The following is a 22,055-nucleotide window of genomic DNA, read 5'->3' as shown; positions in this document are numbered from 1 at the left end:
ACTTATCTCCTGAACTGCCTACTAGCTCAGACCTTCACATAAGAAAGAAAGAAACCTTCCATCTTATTTAAGACATTGTTATTTGGTCTCCATTAAAGTAGCCAAACCAGGGGCCAGCCCGGTGGTATAGTGGTTAAATGTGCGCTCTCCGCTTCAGCGGCCCGGGGTTCGCAGGTTCAGATCCCGGCTGTGGACCTACACACCACTCATTAAGCCATGCTGTGGCGGCTTCCCTCACACAAAGTAGAAGAAGATTGGCACAGATTTATTAGCTTAGGGCCAAGCTTCCTCAACCAAAAAGAGGAAGATTAGCAACAGATGTTAGCTCAGGGCCAATCTTCCTCACATAAAAAAATAAAGTAGCCAAATCAGTATCCTAATTAATAGATCTACTGTGCCCGGTATCATGGTACTGTTTAACATAGACCCAGAAGCTCTGATCCAGACTGTAAGGAAAGAAAAAGAAAGAGATTATCAATATTGGAAAGTGAGAAATAAAACTCTATTTTTAAGTCATTATTTTCAGATGTTCAGGAACATCTATATAAAAAAAGCAAGAGAAACAACAAACTAGTAAAAATAAATTTAAGTAAGGATGATAGCTACAAAATATTTATAAAAATGACAAGCATTTTTATACAAGAGCAATAGCCAATTAGATAATGTAATTAAAAGGAAAAGATAGTAGCAACAAAAGCTATATTTAGTAATGAAGTAATACACAAGGCCCCTATGTTTGTTTTAGTAGATGATGTTGGAAAACTGGCTTTTTACATGGAGAATAATTAAACAGGATACCTAACTAGCATTAAGTCCAAAGGTGGGCTCTCGATGGATTAAAGGTCTAAATATGAAAGGTAAAATTATAAAATTAGTAGAAATATAGGAGAATATTGTGATCTAGGGGAAGGAAAGAGCTTCTTAAATAAAATCCCCCAAAACACAAACCATATGGAGAAAACAAAAAAAGATTAATTTTGCATCAAAATTAAAGACTTGTCAATCAAGTTTGACAAACAAATGACAGGCTTGGAGAAGATACTTGCAGTGTAAAACCACCAAAGGATTTATATCTAGAATATACAAAAAACTGCTGAATTGTAAAGAAAACTGAACAAAGGATAATGAATAGATATTCATAGAAGGGAAACCCAAAAGAGTAACAAGTATATGAAGAGATTTTCAAACTTATTAGTAATCATGGGATTTTTTTTTTTGCGAGGAATATCAGCCCTGTGCTAACATCTGCCAATCCTCCTCTTTTTTTTTTTTTGCTGAGGAAGACCGGCCCTGGACTAACATCCGTGCCCATCTTCCTCCACTTTATATGGGACGCTGCCACAGCATGGCTTACCAAGCAGTGTGTCGGTGCACGCCCAGGATCCAAACCGGCAAAACCCAGGCCTCTGCAGTGGAGCGTGCGCACTTAACCACTTGCGCCACTGGGCCGGCCCCATCATGGTTTTTTTTTTAAAGAGCTGTCACTTTACACCCTTAAGTCTGGCCAAAATTAGAAAAGTGGACAATGCCAAGTGTTGGTGGTGATATAGGGATTTAAAAGCCCTTACATATTGCAAAAATAAAGGTAGAACTGTATATACAATCTGGAGAGTAATCTTAAACATAAAGTTAAAGAAATTTGATGGTTTTTACTAAGAAATTTTCCCTGCCTCATTAAATAAAAGATCAGTGTTATCAAATGCTTTTTTTCTGTGTCTATATGATCATATAATTTTTATGTTTATTCATTTAGGGAAATGCATTGATGGATTTTTCTTATATTGAACCATCTTGGCAGTCCTTGGAAAAAAACCCTAATTGATCATGATGTATTTTTTATATATACTATTGGATTAGATATATAACCTTTATCAAGTTAAGGATATTTCCTCCTATTCCTAGTTTGTCATGAGTTTTTCTTTCACTTATAAATGTGAACTTAGCAAATGCTTTTTTTTTTTCTTTTTTTTGCATTCATTGTAGTAGTCATCTTACTTTTCTGCCTTTATTAATGTTGTGAAGCACATTGGTAGATTTTATGTTGAGTGGTTCTCGCATTCTTTGGATCACCCCTTGTTGATTTAAAAATATATATATATACTGTTAGGTTTGGCTAGCTAATATCTTATTTGGTTTTTGTTTTGTTTTTGTATCTGTAGTCACAAATGAAATATTTCTTAAGTTTTTTTTCTTGAATTCTCATCTTATTTTGGAATCACTGGTAACACTAGTCTCAAAAAGAGTTAGGCAAGTCTTATTCCTTTTCCTTTTTTCCTTTTTTTTTTTCGGTGAGGAAGATTGGCCCTGAATTAACATCTGTGCCAATCTTCCTCTATTTTGTATGTGGGATGCTGCCACAGCATGGCTTGATGAGCAGTGAGTAGGTCCACATCTGGGATCCGAACCTGTGAACCCCAGGACGCCAAACCACTATGCACCGGGCCAGCCCTGCTTTTCCATTTTGTGGAACAACTTATATAAAACTTCTGTTCTTGAAAGTATAGTCAAACTATAAAATTTTTAATTCTGTTTATTTTTTTTAGCCCTGTAAGGGGAAGTCTATGCCATTTTAATTTACTTAATGCTCACTGGTCTATTCAAGTTTTTGATGTCTTGTCAATTTGAATTTTTATATTTCTCTATAATTTTCTCAGTTTCATCTATACGTTCAGGTTTATTAGCATATGGTTCATAATTATTTCCATTTTGTATTTTTTGTTATTCTGTTTGCATTTTCCCTTTTTGCTGATCAGTCTTATCTTATAATCTTTTCAAAGAACCATCATTTGATTTTGTCAGTCTCTTTTCCATTTATTTCTGATTTTATTACTGTTTTTCTTCTCTTGTTTTTTCCTGTTGTTCATTCTTTAAATTATTGAATTGAATGATTGCTTTCTTATTTCCTGAAAATGATTTCATGAAAATGAAAAATGATTTCAGATCTATATTTCCCTCTCAGTTCTGCTTTAGCTGTGTTTCCAGATTCAGACATAATAGTTTTCATTAGTCCATTGTTGGTGTTTTTTCATTTCCTCTTTTAACCCTAAGGTTATCTATCCTCCCTTTCTCGCCTGCAATTTTGTCAGTTTTCAGGCTGTTTTTGAGGTGTACTAATATCCATGATATTTACATTTTCTTAATTAATTGTTCTTTCTCATCAGTATATAATCTCCCACCTTTTTTCTTTTTTGCATTGAATTCTGTTTTATCAGATGCAATAAATATTGCTTCCCCTGCTTTCTCTTGGTGAATATTTGCCTGATAATGTTTTTTTCCATCATTTTTGCCCTAAATTGTTAGATTTTTTTTAATAGAATTCATACTGAGTCTTTTTAATTTTTTAGTCATTTATCTATATCAGTATAGACTCATGGATTCCTATTTTATTCATTAGGCTGTAATCTGATACTCTCATTTATTTTGACACTCAAACTGTCGTAGATTTGACCCATGGAAGCCTCGCCTGGCTGGCTCCTATGTCCTTCTGACATTGTCCCCATCATTTTTTCAGCTTTCAAGATATTCCAGGATTATTTTATGCTTTCCCTGCCCCAGGCTTGGAATCAGCCATGGAGCCCTAATGCCTTAGCACTTGGTACACTCATTGCTACTAAGGTAAAATTGTTTCCATGCCCTGTCAGTGGTTAGAATCAATCAGTTCATAAACAAATATATACACATATTCATATAACCATATAAAACTCTATTTTTTTTGGTGAGGAAGATTAGCCCTGAGCTAACATCTGTTGCCAATCCTCTTTTTTGCTGAGGAAGATTGGCCCTGGGCTAACATCTGTGCCCATCTTCCTCTACTTTATATATGGGATGCCACCACAGCATGCCTTGCCAAGTGGTGCATAGGTCCACGCCCGGGATCCATACCCACAAACCCCGGGCCCCCAAAGCGGAGTGCGCAAACTTAACCACTACGCCACCAGGCCAGCCCCTCATTATATTTTTTATACTTAATATTTCCACTTGGTTCTTGTTCCTGTTTCATATTGCTAATATTTCCTTGTATATTTATTTTGCTTTATTTTCAATTCCTGGTTAGATAGTCTATGTTGAGTTTGCTGTCTTTGGGGGCCGGGGCTTGTACTTCTCAGGCTGCATCTGGTTGTTTTGGCCTCAGAACCCCAGTTCCTCTGTCTGGTAGTGTTTATTGGTGAAAGGCCAAGGCCAGTCTCTACCCTGTCCTGCCCAACGAGCTTAAGAAGGGGACTGTGACCTCTCGGCATGTCACAGTCACTGTGGACCACCCCACCAGCAATTGCTCGAAGGTTTATCTTCAGCCCCTCAGGAAGCAACGGCAATTCCTAGTTGTCATCTACCAGCCCTGGGGCTTTGGAGGGGGAAAGGATTTTAATCTCAGGAGCAGCTGCCTAGCCCATCCCACTTTTCACGCCAGCAGAGTTTCCGGGCTGCCCTGACAGTGCCCCCCTGACACCAGTGACATGGCTGATTGTCCCATGTACAGCAAGAGTAGACATCTCACTGATGTCCTGCCTCCCCTTATGGTTTATGATGACTTCAGTCTCCTGGGGGTTCTTACTGGATTTGGGGGGATTTCTTGTTGGTTGGTTTTTTTTTTTTTTTTTTTGTGAGGAGATCAGCCCTGAGCTAACATCCTTGCTAATCCTCCTCTTTTTTGCTGAGGAAGACTGGCCCTGAGCTAACATCTATTGCCAATCCTCTTCCTTTTTTTTTTTTTACCCCAAAGCCCCAGTAGATAGTTGTGTGTCATAGCTGCACGTCCTTCTAGTGGCTGTATGTGGGACGCGGCCTCAGCATGGCCGGAGAAGCAGTGCGTGGGTGCGCGCCCAGGATCCGAACCCTGGCTGCCAGTAGTGGAGCGCGCGCACTTAACCGCTAAGCCACGGGGCCGGCCCTTTTTGTTGGTTTTGATTTTCGTTTGATTTTTGGTGATAGTTCCTCAGGTTGGTGCTATTTCCTAAGGTGCTTTGTTTTTCTAGGGTTAATTTTTGGGGAGGGAGCCCGTAGCCTATGCTACTTCATTGTCTTAATGGGAACCAAAGCCCCCACTACGTCTTTACTGTCCTTCTATTGTCGGTCTTTCTGTTATCTTTTAGTTGTCTCTCTCTTAAATCGAGTTTACAATTATACCAATCTGTTAATTCTGTTTGGAGGTGGTAGTGGTGGTTTAATATCCATTCTGACAACTTCTGCCTTGAGTGGTCAGATTTTTAATGCTGCTTTTTAGTAACTTCATTTCTGCTTTAGGTTTGGTTGATTGAAGTATTTTAATATTTTTCTTGCCTTGTCTGGTTTAGATGTTACATATTCTAGTTCTGAATTTTTAGTGGCTTTTCCAGTATTTATAATATGAACACCTGACTTAAACTCTAAAGTTAATCAGCATTTTTACTGTCCTCCTGTGGAAGGACTTGAGTTTGATTTCAGTCACCACCTGACCCCTATCTTATATGTTATTGTTCAGCGTTTTAATTCCATCTCTTTATTCTACCCCCCAAATAGTACTACCTGGGAACCTACTGGGCCAGCTTCCCTTGGAGTGTCAACTCCACTCAGCAGTGACTAGATCTTCCCTCTTCTTCCCCTCTTCGGCTGGCATTTTCCTTTGACAAGTCACCTCTTCCACATCCCTAGGCTGGGTCAGTCGGAGTCAGGCTCTGTGTTCATCATAGGCACACTGGAGAGTGTATACCAGCCACTGTGCTAGGGACTAGAAAGATGATGATGAATAGATGACACTGGTGCTTTTGGAATGGTAAAGTTGATATTGCTTTTCCAAGTAAGAATATGGTATTTAATAGTTCCAAAGAGTACCATATTTAAAAGTGCTTCTTGCTTTTGAGAGAGAGAGCTTGGGACTTTTGAGATAAGGTAGGGGTAAGGTAGTATGCCATGGTGTCTCCTGAAGACAGCCATGTCTGTGGTTTCTCTACAGCTCCGTCATTGGCATTAATCACTGATGGGCACGCATGATTATGGATGGCGGGGACAGACAGATGAGGGGAACCCTCTCTGTCTGAGGCACAGATATTTGAGACTGTGTAACAGAATCAGAATGGGAAGTTTCTTGGGTATCGACTGCTCCCAGATCTTCTAGCTCTCACATAACATCTGTCTTATTATTTGTGCTCATAAAAGATATGGCTCCAGCTTCATGAACTTGCAAGCAAGGAGGAGACAAAGGCTGAGTGCTGTCCAGAGTGTGAGAGGCACCTGAGTCAGCCCCAAATGTAGCTCCACGTTTCAGAGGGAGAGATTCTAGTCTGCTAGGATCTACTCGAAGACTGGAGGGCATTACTTGGGAAAAAGCTTAAACTGCTCTCATGGGATGGCACTTTGTCTGCTTTAATTTGTTTGGCCAACTAATAAATACCAAGAAAAATCATGTGACTCAAGTGTTCCCATGGTTCAGCTCACCCAGGTCTGACTCCAGGTGTTTATTGACATTGTCTTCCTCAAGGGCACTGGCTCCTTCAGAGATTCTGGATGTGGGTGGTTACCCTCGGATTACAAAGATGACTTTCTTTATGTAGCCATATTTCCAATTGAAGAATACTGAAATGCTGTAGCCATTTACAGCACAAAGTTTGAATTAAACACTTTTTGCATTGATTTGTCCCACCTCTTCCTTTAAGCAGATCATAGAAATGGGTATTTGAGAGTGTGTTCAGTTTTCTGGGCTACAAGATAATAGGAACGATCGAGATAGCTCCTGTCAACAGTCAGGTGGGAAGTTCCTCCGCACATAGATCTAGGAGTTTAAGTCTCAGATTGCTGCTGATTATTCTTCTGCAAGATCCTCAAACCCCCAAACCACACACTACAGGTAAACATAGGCTCGGCTCCAGATCCCTAAGCATGTTGCCCTTATCCTAAGAGATTATCTAAGTTATTGTCTGCTCTTCAGGAAAAGAACAAAAAGCTGGTGACCTAGAACTGTATGGCCAAGAGTATGGTGTGCCTTAGTTCTCTACCTGCCCCTTCTGCAGCCCATGTGGCTGTCGTGGCGGCCTGGGCTGAGGCGCCACTCTCAACCCTGGTAGCTTACTCAGGCCTAGGGAGGCCTGTCACAGAACAGCCTGCACCCACAATCTTAACACCGGCTATTATTAAAAAAAAAAAATTGCATTGGCTGGCACGGTGAAGTTTATTTCTCACATAACAATCCAATGGCCATTCTGGTAGGGCAACTCTCTTCTTCTAAATGGTGTTCAGGGACCAGGCTCCCTCCATCTTGTGTCTCCACCATGGCCTGAGAATCAGCGAGGGTTGCAGAAGTTTTTAATGGGTCAGGGCTGAAGGTGGAACACCTCTCTTCTGCCCCTATTGTGCTGGAGATGTAGATGAGCTGTGCGCCCTGGGAAAGGGCTCTGGTTTGGTGAACGGCTGATGTCTGCCACACTCAGCTTCAAGACCGCTCCCTGAGGTGATTAAGAGGTACTGGATGTCTGGGTCCTTTCCCTCTTTGTCTACCGAAACCCAACTTGTTTGCAAGTCTTTTAGAGCCTAGCTGCTAAGGGCTGTTTTCCCCCTTGTCAAGGGCATGGTATGGCTGCACAAATTATCTGAGGAATTAATAAAAGATCAGTTATATATTCAAAAATCAACCTATAGGGTGTGGTTTCCAGGCATCAGTACGTTTTAAAAGTTGCCCAGGTGAGTCTAATACGCAGGCAGTGTGAGGACGCTGGCGTCAACGCACAGGAACATGGTGATTAGTCAGAAGTGAGGAGGGAGGGAACTCTCAAGTGTAACTAGGAAGGGTAGACTGGGGCGCAGCGATAACTTGCCACGCAGAGTTCTGTATCTGCACTGAGGATTGGATAGAAGGCCTGCAAGGCCTGTCCTTCCCATGAGAGGTAACTTTAGTTTTGTTCCTTGTGACCAAAAAAGCCTGATCAATACCCTCCAATCTCAAACCTGAGCAACTTGGAGAGGCCCCCAGAGGAGGGGGAGCATTCCCTATTTTGGCAGCACGAGGACACAGAGGTGCACACCCATCTGGGCCCTTTATGGGGAGGCATGCGAGTAGACAGCCCTGATGCTGGAAATCCTGGCTATTAGGTAGCCACCACTAGCACCAACCGCAGACTGGGCGTTAGGCGGGTGGGAGGGGTTATAACAGTGGCCCGGGCTTGACCAGAGACTATATAGGGCCCTTAAAGCAGTCAACACAAATTCCACGAAGGAGTCAAGGGCCTAATCCATGTGCCTCAAACCCTCTTTACCAGGGGCTGATGGCTCCTGACTGCATGCACCTTCTTTCCATACCTGTTTTCAAAGAACAACTCTCAGTGTGTGTGTGTGAGCACCTCGTCAGCTCCTTCCACTTACCGGATGGGCCAAGGGAAGCTAGAAAAATGAGGATCAGAGTCTCTCCGCAAACAGGAAGGCCAACACTGCAGCCTTCCAGTCTTAGGGGTTTTCTTTGAGTGCTGCTTCCTGGTGACTAAGTTTCCTCTAGGTACACAGTACCCAGTAGGCTTTGAGAAATGTGATGATGCCCTCTATTGACCTTCCTTCTGGCCATTCCAGAAAAGGAAAGACTGAGAGGCCTTAGGTGAGCGTGGAGGAGTGTTTAGTCAAGCTAAGTTTGGTCAATGCAGGGGTTGCCAGGCTCCTGAAATGCAGTATTATTTCAGAAGGGTTCCTTTAGGGTGACAGGGTTGATCAGAGGTAGCCAAGCTCTCCCTAAGCAGTCCAGGGATTTCTGCCTCTCACAAGTCAGGCAAGAGTCGGGGCATGGCAGTCTTCTCCATGCAAGACCCCAAGCCAGGCAAGCAGCATGGGCTGCTGAGTTTTTCCTTTTTTTCATGGGAGAAGCAGGGGATGAAGAGTTATTTTATTCATCTCTGCAACTGAAATAAAAATATATTCTTCAGTGAGCTGTGGCTGAGATAAGATGTAGAAATGAGGCTCAAAGGAAACAGGGAAAATCTACACAGCCAGTAAGTTATCAAGTCCTGTAGCTCCTTCCTGAATCTCTGAAAGCCATTCCAACACACCAGCCTCACGGAGTCTTCATCACCCGCCCACCCATCTACTCCTGTACTGTCCGGCCTGCACGACTGTGGAAACCTGTGCCCCTCGCCTGGAGCACAGTTGCTGGGAGATCTGTGCTCTCGCTTCTCTGAACTTCCTTCACCCTTGTTCAGGATGGGACAGCTGCTGCCTCCTATTCATGTTGCACTGAATATGCACTTCTAGACCAGCGGCTCTCAAAAGTGTGGTCCCTGGACCAGCAGTATCACATCTCCTGGGAACTTGTTAAAAGGCAGATTCTCATGTTCCACTCCAGACCTACTCAATCCAAAACTCAGCGGTGGGGCCCAGCAGTCTGTTTTAACACTCTCTCCAGGTGATTTTGATCCAGACCACGTACAAGCTGTGCTGGGCCCGAGTTCTAATTCTGTCATTTACTACCTGTGTGGACTGAGTTACTTCTCACTATGCCTTGGTTTCTGTATCTGTAAAAACAGAGCCAATACCGCCCACCCTCAGCTGGGTTTGTGCACAGGCCTTGGCTGGAGTATGAGCTCCATGGTCCTTCTCTCCCCTCCTTTCCTGACAGTCCAAGGCTGTCCACCAGCCCACCTTGTAGCCCACATGCCCAGCACGCTGCTCCAGGAGCACTGTACAGCGAACACATCTGGGGTCAGGGGGCCAACCCCTACTGCTTTGGAAACCCAAAAGGAAAGAGCAGGGGCCCAAAATTCTAAAGGCCATACCCTGGGCATGAGGATGCTTTGTATCTCCCAGCGTGGCCACGGGGGAGCGTGAATCATCTTTGTGTTAACAAAGGTATGGAAGAAAGCGCAGAAAACTCCCCTCCCTGAAGGCCGAGGGGAGCAGCTGGCCAGAGGGGGCCAGGAGGTGCGCGCTCCCCCACCAGTGGCCAGGCAGCGGCTGAGGCAGAATCCCAGCACCATCGGCCACACGCGCTGATGCCAGGCCCACAACTTCCCTGCCAGAGGCCATCACGTCATAGGGACGCACAGGTGGCTGGACCCGTGGTACAGGTCAGCGATGTAGCACAAAGCAGCACACCCAGCAGCACGTACAATTAAATAGCATGTTTAATCATCTCACAACAGACAGTAGTGCAGTAGTATAAACTGTAAGTTTCTCTTTAAAAAGTCAGTCCCCCAAAGCTCCCATTCCTCAACACCCAGATACCATGGCTGAGGAACCCATGACAGGGCCAGAGGGATTCAGGAAGTCTCTGTTCCAAGGAGCTGAAAGTCTTTCCAGGTCAAGGTTCCCTTGTGAGTAGCCGAGAGCCCTCTGAGGAGCTGATGCACATACACGTCCTCTAACACACACACACATGCAAGGGACACAGAAGACACACGGACAGACGGACACAGAGGAGACCATAGGGGGGTAGTTGCACACATGCACTCTCATGCCACAACGTTCCAGTCTGTCTGTGGCTGTCTCTTCTGGGCACAGGGGGCGGTGGCCTGAGCCCTGAGGCAGCCAGGGCTGGTCAGGAGGAGGAGGGAGGCAGGCTGTGTCCAGCCTAGCTGCTCTAAACACAACCGCCCAGCAGCCAGAGGGACCCCTCTCCATTCCTGAAACAGCCAGTCCTCCCCTAATCTTGAGCCAGACACCATTTCTGCTCCACCAGCCCAGCATCAGTGGTGAGGAGAAGGAGCGCTACTTCCACTGGACCCAGCGAGAGGGCACACTCCATCCCAAAGGAGAGAACAGAGAACATGGCTGCAGGCAGGCTCTTGGAGCAGGAGGCTGGTGGTGCTTGGTTCTGCACCCAGGTGTGGGGGACACAGCCAGGCCTCACTGTGCAGGCGCCCTGGGAGCAGCAACACTGCCAAGAGGGAGCTGGAGAGGAGGCCAGGAGCTGGCTGTGTCTGCTCTCAGAGCTGGGGAGGGGTTTGCGAAAAAGGAGGCCCTGAGGTGAGGATATTCTGGGGGGCCTACCAGACTGGTGTAAAGAGGAAACCTTCGTTCACAGCTTCGTTCAGGGGTTCCCGGAGAATGTCTCTGGATTCAAGTATGAGCAGCTCTGGTTGGGAGTGTTAGGGTGGAATGACCAGCAGATGCTGGGAGAACAGCTGCCCACAGACATGGGAGGTATGAGAACCAGCCTGGCAATGCTCTGGACTCCAGCACCGCCAACCCCCACCCTGAGGAGACAGACCAGGTGGCTACAAGATCTCTTCCCGTGAGCTCCTGGCCTTAAGCGAGGTCTGCCCGTTGGGCACGGAGCCATTCTGACCGTGCAGGAGTTTGCCCTTCTCTCGGTCTGGCCACGTGAAGATGGCGTCATCGCTGTCCAGCTCCGACTCGGAGTGCATCAGGCTGCTGCTCAGCATTGGCCCTTTATGTTTGATGCCTGGAAGGGAGACGAGGAACCCAGCGTCAGGAGCACAAACCATCCTTGGCTTGAGCTACACCCTGCACCCTCCTCCCAGGCTGAAGAGGAACGGAGACAGGGAAAGGCACGGTCCCCTCTCTGGGCTGGGAGGGACAGATGGGAAGGAGGCTTCTCGAGCCCTTCTCCAGTCCTGGCTGCTGGAACAGTCCCATGAAGGGAGTCCCAGAGAGAGTAGACTGGAGACCCACAGACCTGGGTCCCAATGCTGAGTCTTTATCTCCAGGATCTATTAGCTTTGGTTAGTGCTACCGAATGACATTCTCTTTTCTTTCTCTTTTAAATATGGAATGTTTTATCATCTTCCTTTATGAACAGGGTGGAATTCTATGAGAGGAAGAAAAGAACAGCAAACAAGAACTCAGGTTCTAGAGAATGAACTTGTCACCGTATCCTGGCTCAGCATGGATGTGAAGTGCTTGCCAGAGTTCCCGACACTGAGTGCAGACCAACTTCACTCCACATAGATATTTGCTCCGTGGGCCCTCCTGCGCTTGGTTGCTCTAGCTTCACTGAGTGGGTACTGGAGCTGGGCGAGCAGGCACGTTGCTCGGAGAGGTCTCTCCTGCTGGGAGAGCCTGACTGAAATGGGGACTCGCACAGACAGTCCCAAGCCATCAGCTCATCAGAACACACCAACCAGGACCCATAAGAAGCACCTGAGGTCAGAAAAGACGCTTGAGATTCTGCAAGCATTGTAGTCACCTTCACTACTTATCCCTCCGGCTGTAGAGGGGCCACAGCATAAAAGGTTGTCTGCCAATAGCTTTAGGGCAGATCCCATCCAACAGCAAGATCGCTTCCCTCTGGCTGATACAAATACCACTGCAGAGAAAGCAAAAGGTAGCCTGAGATAGCAGGACTAGAAGTGGGCACTGCCAACAGCAAGAACCCAGCTCGGCAGTGCTCTGGGCCCTGGCACTGTCCACCGCCAGGAGCTAACCTACCTCCTTTCTTAAAAAGGTGGCCAGGCAGGGTGAGGTGTGTTTGAACCCTCATCATCCAACAGTCACTCTCCCTCCCTCTTCTTCCACTCAGATCCCAAAAAACACTGCAAGAGCGTCCTGAGATGATTCTCAGCCATTCTGCCCCTTCCTGGCCAGATATGACTGAAGGCTCTGAATGCTGGGGCATCTAGATTCTGACTGCGTCTGTCACTCGGGGACCACACCCCCGCGGACCGTGCCCACGTGCTGGTCTGGCTGTGCAGTGTGCTCCAGGGCTCAGACAAGGAGCTTACCCAGCCTTGTCCATCTCAGGGTACAGTTCTGGGACATGACTGCAGACAGCCACGCCTCCCACTGATTCTTGGGACAGGATGGCAGAGCAGCAAGGCCAGAGCAGAGCGCCAGCATCCTGGGCTTCTCCAATGTGGTGGAGGACAGTGGTCAACAGAAGAACCAAGCCCAGGGGAGGGTCAAGGTTCTCAAAACCCCTGCTTTGCCTCTGTGGATGAAATACTCACCCCCTGCTTCTCTGTCCTTTGGGGGCTTTCTCCTCCTAGCACCCACTCCAAGCTTCCTTTGTTCCCCAACCCCCTCTGGGCCATAGCTGCAGAGGACAGAAGACTGAGGGGAGACATGCTCCTGACTGCACAGTACACAGCACTCACCCAGGGCCCTCCCACCACTAGCTCCTGCTCTGCCTGAAGAACTGAGTGGACTTCACCCACGAACCACTACAAGCTGGGAAAGTGGTAGTATCAAAGGAGCTGAACATACACATCTCCAATGACTGAGCAACTCCATTCCTAGGTCTACCTAAGAGAAATCCATACATAACGTCCACCTAAAGACGTGGGCAAGAACATGTACAGCACCACTCCTCAGAATAGCCAAAAATGGAAGAACTCAGTTGCCCATCAACAGTATATCTGACGAGTAAACAGATTCATACAGTGGAAATTATACAGCATTGCGAATGAACAAACTATTGCTACACCTAGCAACATGGATAAATCTCAAAAATGTAATGTTGAGTGAAAGGAGCCAAACACAATGATTCCACTTATGTAAAGTACTCCAAGACATTAGAAGTAAACTGTAGGGGGGAGGAGGCAGTGACTGGAAAGAAGCACAAAAGGGGGTGCTTCTGGGGGGCTGACTACATGGGCATGTTCACTTGTGACAACCCATCAGGCTGTGCTTATGGTTTTCGGTACACATTAGGTTGAACCACAAAACACTGCCATTTTCATAGGTCAAAAAGTCAAATATCAGTAACTTCATATGGTTTAGCCCAATATACTTCAATAGAAAGTTTTGAAAAAATCAATAGCTAAACAAAACAAAACCTAAAACCATAGCTGCTGAATGTACATCACAGCCCCCGAGGGCGGGCATCCCCCATGCTCCTTTGGCGCCTGAGTGCTCCACGCCCACCCACATGGGACTGCCCCATGTCCACAGTTACTCCTCATTGGAGCTTAACCTGGCTTCCAGCAAACACTGTCCATTGTGGCTCACTTCCCCAGACACCAGCTTTCTCTGCAGCACGGCCCACTGCATCTACTCTTCTTCAAGATGACTGACTTCAGTTCCATCCCTTGTACAATATGGTCTCGAGTCCCACTCTCATCCTACTAGTGCGTCTGCTCTGGGCTGTACCGCCTAATCCACTGAGTCCAGAACAAGAGCTGGTGCTTCCGGCCTGGTCTGACCCACACCAAATCCAAGTGTACTCTGACTGCTCCCAGACACTGGCCATACGAGAAGGGCCTGCTGACCCTCATCTAGTCTCATCTTGGTTACTGAGATACACTGGCCACCCTGTGGCTCACCCCTGCTACCCTCCCCTTTCTCTAGTCTGCCCTACTGCAATCAGGCTCCCTTCCCATTTTGCCTCTTCAACCCAGCTTTTCCTTCCCTCCTACCTCAGAAGAGGTATCATAACTCCATTTATCCCCCACTCTCTCCTTTCTCCCCTACTCCCGCCCTCCTCCTCAGGAACCTCACCTCCATCTTCTGCATCTCTGTCCAAAATGCTCATGAACCCCATCCGAGAAAGCCCTTGCCCTCTGACCCCATCCTGCTTCTCCTCCACTTTTCACTGCTCAACTTCTAAAAGGACTTTTAAATATTTAGGGCCTCCATTTCCTCTCCGCCTACTTACTTCCTAAATAACGTTCACTTCTGCCGTCATTCACCATTCTACTCTAGCTCTCTAGGTGACCAGAAACTTCTCCAGTGTCCTTGTCATCATCAATTCTTATTCTTTTCTTCTTCTGACCACTCCCTAATGATGCCCCTCCTCCCTCACTGTTGGCCTTCCTGGGCTCCTCAGCCCTGGACTCTTCTTTTTTCTCTCAACATTCTCCCCAGAAGGGATGTGACCCACTTCTGTGGTGCTGATCCTCACCAGCATATGGAAGATTCCTTCATCGACACTTCCAGTCCTAACTGTTCTGCTGAGTTCAATTTAATTCATTTTCTCTTACCCAAACATCACTGCACCAGATGTCCTAATTCTGTCCACTCTGCTATCATTCTCTGTCTCTCAGGTCAAAAGTCAGCCTTGACCTTTCCTGTTCCTCCATCTCACTGACACCACGCTGTTTGAGCCACTAGCACTTCCTTCTTGGACTGTCGCAAAAATCTCCCTGCTGGCCTCCACCTGTAACCTCTCTCCTTCAATCGATTAAATGTTGTCACTAGAATAATTTTCCTAAGCCAGCACTTTCAAGATGTGACTCTCATCACCATCAGAATAAATGCTTAACTCCTTAGGCTGATGTTTAAAACTTTCCAAAATTTGGTCCTCATCAAACTGTCCTAAACCAAACACTTGGTCTTCTCCAACATTTCTTCTCCAGTCTTTCCCATCTCAGGGAATACCACCACCCAACCACAGATGCTCAAAGTAGAAGCTTGGTGACCATCCTTTACTTCTCCTTTTCTCTCACACCCCTCAGCCAACATGCCACGAACCTCATCAAGTCTTCCCCCACAGTGTATCTGGAATCTATGCCTCTTATTATCTCATCATCTCTCTACCATAAGGACATTCTACCAAATCTCCTCTCACCCACTCTTGACCCTCTCCAAGTCCTTCACATGGCAGCCACAGTTGTCTTTATAAAATGTAAATCAAATGATACCATTCACCCACTTAAAAAATTATCCATGGCTCCCTATTGCTCTTAGAAGGAACCTACAGCAAGGTCCCTGCTCCCTGTCCAGCCTTGTGCCTCCTGCCCTATGCTCACCACGTCCAGCATGTCGCCTTCTTCTATGTCCTCAAATGCCCTCTGCTCCTTCCAACAGCTGGGCCTTCTCCAACTTGGCTCCTTTGCCTGGAACGCTATTTCCCAGAGTCTTTACGTGGCTAACTCCTATTCGTCCCTTGGGTCTCAGCTTAAGTGTTACTCTTTATAAAGAACTGTCATTATCACATTTTGTACCTTTGTGATTTTGTTTGTTTAATGTCTGTCTGATATAAGCCACGCAAGAGCAGAGTCCGTTTGTTTGGTTCAACATAATATAACTATACCTGGCCACGGTGCTCTCAATCCTATTCACCAGTGAATACGATACAGTCCCTGCCCTCAAGGATTTCACCGACTGGTAAGGGGACAAATACAGAACTAATATAATACAGTGAGAGAAATGCCGAAAGAGGCATGTGGCAGAAAGATGAGCAGGACTTTAACTAGCAGGTTAAGGGAGGGATGAGAAACAGCTTTCTGGACAGAGATATCAACCAGCAGAATGTGTCTGAGAGAACAGCAGGAGGAAGACCTCAGGAGAGCAAACTGATGTAAGCTCACCAAGGCCATGTCTATCGACCAAAAGTTAGGCCTGAAGGATTTCAAGGGGTGGAAAACCTTGTCAGAGCAACATAAAAACAACCTGGGCTGCTGTGTGCAGGATGGGTTGTGCACGTTTTTACCTCCAGGCCTTCATTCTCAGGACTTCCGTGTGGACGCTCTGCCTACACTTCTCTAGTGAACAAGCCCTGCCACCTCCAGGTCCACCCCACAGTGCTCTCTAACCGAGCCGCTGGGGTACAGAGCCCAGACTGCCTATGAGCATTTGTTTTCTTCTGATATGTCTTTTCTCCCTCACCAGCCTGAAATTCTGAGGGCAGAGCCTATGTCTTACAACTCTCTATATTCCCCTACAGCCTCTCCTAACACAAAGCTTTAAGTATGAGAGATGCTGAATAAATACTTTGTATAAAAATAGTTCTACTTGCAGAGTGTTAGGAATAGCTCCACATAGAGTCCAGCTCCCATAAACAGAGAGGGCCTGTCCTGTGGCGTCCATGATGAATGGAAACCTCACCCATGACCGAGCCCAGCCAAGGAAGGAGGCTCTCTAGCTGCCCGAACCCTCTCAGCCCATCACTGAAAGCCAGCTCAGTGCTCATGCGGTTGGAAATTCTTCGGTGGAAGGCACCTGTCAGATGAGCCCAATGCACCTGGAGCCAGCAGAGAAGCTGGCCTCCCGCCTGCTCTAAGACAATGACAGAGCCTGTGGATCTGCCAAATACTGGAGAGAAGAAGAGGGGGAGGAAGGCGGCTGAAAAGGAGGTCGGCTGGCAGACACTGGCTTTGATCTCACTGCTGCCTCACCTTGTCTGCCCAGAAAGGACAGATTAGTCATCCACAAGAGACCAAGATCCCTGAGCCTGACTATAGGGGCCAGCTTGAAACGCTGAACTCCAGGTGGGAACCCTGAGGGGAACGAGTAGGCAAAGGAAAGCAAGAGGCCGAGCCCCTCTGCAAACGGAAAGGATGCTGAGAAGGGAGCCCTGGAGTCAGAGTTTGTCTGGCAGGCAGCTTCTGCCAGTGCAGGGCAGAGCTGACCCTCGGCCTTCATCTGGCAGGGGACAAAATGCTTTTCCAGCACAAACAGCTGTTAGTGACACATTTAGGAGGGGAGTAGTGATGGTGGCTGTTCACAGGGAGAGTGCACAAATCTAGACGCCCCCAGCTCCCAGCACCACTACCTGTTCGGGAGGTTGGCTTCAGATCCAGACTCTCCTGATCTGTGGCATCCAGGATCTTGTACTTGCTTTTCCTCTTGGGTTTTCCTTTTTGCCTAAAAAACACAATCCCCACCACTGCTCAGGAGAGGTTCTGTGTGAGGTTCAGGTAGCCCAGCACATGATGACAGCCAGATTGCACGTAGGGCCCTGTCTTGGGGGACGCTGCTTAATGGGAGGGTTGCTTCTCCTCATTTCTCAGCTGGGGAAGGTGGCAACTGTGATTTGTTCTTCAAACATTCCTCCCCAATTCTGGAAAAAGGCAAGGGAAATGTGGCTATCTTAGCATGGACTCACCACTCCACAGCGGCAATGACTGGTTAAAAATGTAAAGAAAATGAAAACCCTAGGCTTGAGGGGTGTGGGGTGGAGGAAAGCAATAAACCAACAAAGTTGTTAATGGTGGTTGTCTTAGGCTGGTGGGAATTTTTAAAAATTCTTTTAATTTTCTAAGTTTTATGTGTGGTTGTATTGCAGGTTGAATCTCAGCTCTGCCACTTATTCACTGTGTGCCCAGGGACAGATGTGTCATTTTCCTGAGCCTACGTTTCCTTATCTGTCAGCTGAGAAAAGGTTCTTATGCATATTAAAAAGATATTTAACCATAAAATGTTATGGTGTTTTGTACTCAGTAAACATGGAAATCATACTTATTATTAATAATGAAAAACATAAACATTATCAAATATTATAAGACTAGAGAGGAAGACAAATGAAAAAACGCAGAATACTTAATCATGACTAACCTAAGTCTACAATTATGTGAAAGCATGCAAACTCGTGAATCCAAACTAGAAAGGAAGGCAGAAACATTAAGAACTCATGTGTTAAGGTAGTGAGGCTGAGGTGTGGAGTATGAAAGGACACACATCCTAGAGATGTGATCCAGGTCCACACTCCAGGCCCTCACACTCCAGGTTGCAAATCACTGCAGTGACAGCCACTTGGTGGAAGGAGTGTGCTTCTGCCCTCAGGAGAGTCAGGTGAGGAAAGTCTTTCTGTGCACGCCTTGGATGGGCCAAACCACTATAACAGTGACGGGCAGGGAGGAAACCCAGGACTCAGCACCTTCCTGTGGAAAGTGCAAGATACTTCTCGGATGAATGAATACATGACTAGAATCCCGAATGAACTCCCAGGGGAATCCTTCTTACCTCTTACAACAACAGATCACAGTCCAGGACAGGATTCCCAAGGCAACAACAATGACAAAGGAAGCAATGATGACATATAACACGCTCCACTCTGCAAAGAAAAACAAAATGGTGAGGCTGTGAAGAGAGAGGCTAGAAGGCGGGTCTAGGCTGCTCCCACCTTGGCAGGAGGTTGCTTCACTCTGCAGACAAGAATGTCCCCAGGTCTCCCCAGGGAAGGTGAGACCGTGGAGATGAAGGCAGCCAAAGCTTCAAACCTTTTGAATTGACCCTGCTTTCCAGTCCCTGCTTTGAGAGCCCGGGGCAGTGGGGCAGGCTGTAAGGAGCTTTAACAGAGGGAAAGGGGAACAGAAACCTGAGTGCTCCCATTAGGCTACAGCATGCATGCACTCTCAAGTACAGGAGGCCTTGCAGCTGCTCTGATTTAGGCTGCAATTGGCAGTTGGTCTGATTTAACCTTGGTTCTTCTTTTTTTATTTTTTTTTTTGTGAGGAAGATCAGCCCTGAGCTAACATCCACGCTAATCCTCCTCTTTTTGCTGAGGAAGACCGGCTCTGAGCTAACATCTATTGCCAATCCTCCTCCTTTTTTTCCCTTTTTCTCCCCAAAGCCTCAGTAGATAGTTGTATGTCATAGTTGCACATCCTTCTAGTTGCTGTATGTGGGACACAGCCTCAGCATGGCCGGAGAAGTGGTGCGTCGGTGCGCGCCCGGGATCCGAACCTGAGCCGCCAGTAGCGGAGCGCACGCCCTTAACCGCTAAGCCACAGGGCCGGCCATTAACCTTGGTTCTTCTTACACGACTGCCTCAGAGCTTTCCTCTAACCTTGAGCAAGTGTGGAGGAAGGAAGTAAAAGTCGTCTGCAAACAGAAAATACACAAAGTTCTTCTTCTTCTTGCTTGCTTATCTGCCTCGGAAACACCAACACCCACCCACTCAACTCAGAACCACATTCAGTGCCAAACCAGCTGGCACAGTGCCAAGCAGAAAACTCACCACAGTTGCTGTCTCCATCCCTCAGCTGCACCTTGATGAAATTCTCCATCCAAAAAGGGTCACAGATACAGCGTTTGGTGAATGAATCACAATGGCCATGGTCAGAACAGTTCAACTGGCACGCTGAAAGAAGCAGGAAAGGGAAAAGAGTCAAGAGGAGTCAGAGCCAGGGGGATAACCAGCTTCCAGTGCCTGTGAAGATACAGAGGCAGCCCCTGCTCAATGGCCTGTGGTGAGATTTCCTGGAGACCTGCCCCAGGAGCTTTTACAGCTTGGACATGTTGCCCATAATTATCATCATGGTCGAATAAAACTGGAGCAGTTAGGCCACTGGAAGATGGTTCCAGACTGTTTTTGTTTCTACCAGTAGTTCTTAATCTTTCATGTCCCACAGAACCCCCTTCTCTGAATAATTTAATTGCAAAAATAAAATAATAGTATTACAAAGGAAAACAATTATACTGAACATTTTTGAAATATTTAAAAATATAAATTTTAAAAGTAATGTATGTGCATCTTTATTAAAAAATTAAGTAACAAGATCTAAAAGTGGGTCTAACAAGTGTTGTAATTTTGAAGTAGTGATGATTAAAACAGTATTTCATCATGTAGGGTGATGTGAAATTATCCGTGATTTCTGCTGCCTCAAAGTCACAGGTTCTGTTAAGAGTACTATAGTTTGTTGCCTACCTTCATAACTGAGGGAAATAATGAATTTCAGTTAGAAGTTAGTGAAAATAAAGATATAATTTTTTCCCATTCAAATTCACAGCCCCTCTGAATGCTATCTCAGAGGCCCCTGAACCCCAGGTTGAGAACCCCTCAACTCTTGCAGGATAATGTTAGTGGAGGAAAGTGATTATCCCCATGTTCCCGGAGGACAGGAGATGAAGCCTGAGGACAGCGGGGACTGACAGGGCAGCTGTGGGCACTGGGGAGGCCCTTGTTCCCAACTTTCCAGAGTTACTCACTGACAGTGTTGATTTCCAGGGCTCTGAATATCAGAAAGTCTGCATTTTGCCTCCGCAACTCGCTCTTGAGCATCGCTGCCACCTCATGGCCTTTGAAGATCTGGTGGGGAGGCTCATTTTGAACAAAAAATACCATCTTGGTGCTGGAGAGACATGCAATAGTAAGAATGAGCTGAAGCTGTCAACAACAATAGTAGTAGCCACCATTTGCTAAGTTCCTTCTGTTTGTGCCAGACACTGTGCTAAGTGTTATATGCATTCTCTCGCAGCGAGCCAGTGAGAAAAGAGTGATCCACGTCATCTCCATTTTACAGAGGACAACACTGGGGCTCAGAGGGGTTAAGTAACTTGCCCAAGGTCACACAGTTAATTATGGCAGAGCTAGATCCCAACCTTGATATGTCTGACTCCAAAGCCCATGCTTTTAAAAATGCCCTAAGCTGCCCCAGCTAACAAGCGGACCCATTCCAAATGGGTAACTGGAGGTCAGGAAAATGGGGGTTTGGTTATGGCTACATCCCTGCTGTCAGCCTTTTAACAACTAAGACTGTGGTGCTGTTGGTTTTGTGCCTGGGTTACTTGTAAGACAAATCACAACGCTTTGTAAAATATAAATTGTTGGACGGCATCAAAGCATTATCCATAGGTCCAAACCTAGCCAAAATGATCACTAGTATGACAGTGACACGAAAGACCCTACGCAATGGTGTGGCTGGTGCAAGATTATGTTACTCCGTGCCCAGCATCTGTTTGCTTTCTGACTGTCAATTTCTGTCCAAGGCAGACCATGTTTGAACTCACATCCGGGTGGCACGAAATCTGGTCTCTGCGCGTGGCCTCCTCTTCTGGTAGCCTGCTTCTGGAGCTCCATGTTAGTCTCACAAACCAAACCTCCCCAATCACTGGGTCACACTGGGTTTATACTGTGCCCAAGATTTCGATCCCCTCAGCACACAGGGGGGCTAGGTGGGACCCGGAGGCCCCAGACAAGTTGCTTCCAGTGTAAGTAGCCTTTATCCCAAAGTGCCATATCAACAGCATCATTTTCTATGTGTGGCATGACATAAAAGTTTGGGAAGCACTGTCATAAAAGACTTTCTAAAAGCTTGCTGCACAGTGAGGCTAACAATGAGGCTAGCATTATAAGTTCCAGAACCAAGAAACAAACCTTTACCACAAAAGATTTGCGGTCCATTTCCCATAATTTTCTCCTAGTTACCTACTCCATGATTAGAGTTTCAATTTCTGTCTATATACCAATAACCCTCAAATCTTTATCACCTCTACCCACGTCTCTCTGAGTGAGCAAATCTATGTCTGCAAGTGCTTGCTACAATATCTACCCCAGAGCTTCCACAGGCACCTCAAATCCAACATGTCTCAAAATAAACCTAAAATAATAACCCTTAATTGAGTACTCACCATGTGTTAGGGACTATACAAACATTATCTTATTTAATTCTCAATAACAATCCTATAAAATAGGTCACGGCATTTTTACAAGTGATAAAACAGGTTCAGAGAGGTGAAGTACCTTGCCCTCTGTCACAGAGCTAACA

At 46.3% G+C, this 22,055-nt stretch overlaps 1 protein-coding gene across 6 annotated transcripts in view; it reads right to left on the bottom strand.

Moving 5' to 3' along the window:
* Positions 1–10,052: 10,052 nt before the first annotated feature.
* KIAA0319L (KIAA0319 like) overlaps positions 10,053–22,055 on the bottom strand; it is a 99,851-nt gene continuing 87,848 nt past the window's right edge. For 4 of the 6 annotated variants that reach the window (XM_087446310.1, XM_087446309.1, XM_087446311.1 and 1 more), the window contains exons 17-22: positions 20,497–20,639; positions 19,526–19,648; positions 18,529–18,619; positions 17,339–17,430; positions 12,095–12,214; positions 10,053–11,350 (exon numbers count right to left, since the gene is read on the bottom strand). In XM_087446310.1, the coding sequence (XP_087302436.1) occupies positions 11,163–11,350; positions 12,095–12,214; positions 17,339–17,430; positions 18,529–18,619; positions 19,526–19,648; positions 20,497–20,639 (757 nt within the window). In that variant the 3' untranslated portion in view covers positions 10,053–11,162. Of the gene's footprint in view, positions 11,351–11,380; positions 11,972–12,048; positions 12,215–17,338; positions 17,431–18,528; positions 18,620–19,525; positions 19,649–20,496; positions 20,640–22,055 lie in introns of those variants that run through there. The other 2 variants (XM_087446313.1, XM_014784134.2) reach the window with 2 other exon arrangements.

Source organism: Ceratotherium simum, chromosome 22, assembly GCF_057802395.1.
Source record: "Ceratotherium simum simum isolate JZ-2026a chromosome 22, ASM5780239v1, whole genome shotgun sequence".
In the NCBI taxonomy this organism is placed as follows: Eukaryota; Metazoa; Chordata; class Mammalia; order Perissodactyla; family Rhinocerotidae; genus Ceratotherium; species Ceratotherium simum.
Note: the sequence above shows the minus strand (reverse complement) of the source record. Positions and strands in the feature narration are given on the sequence as shown.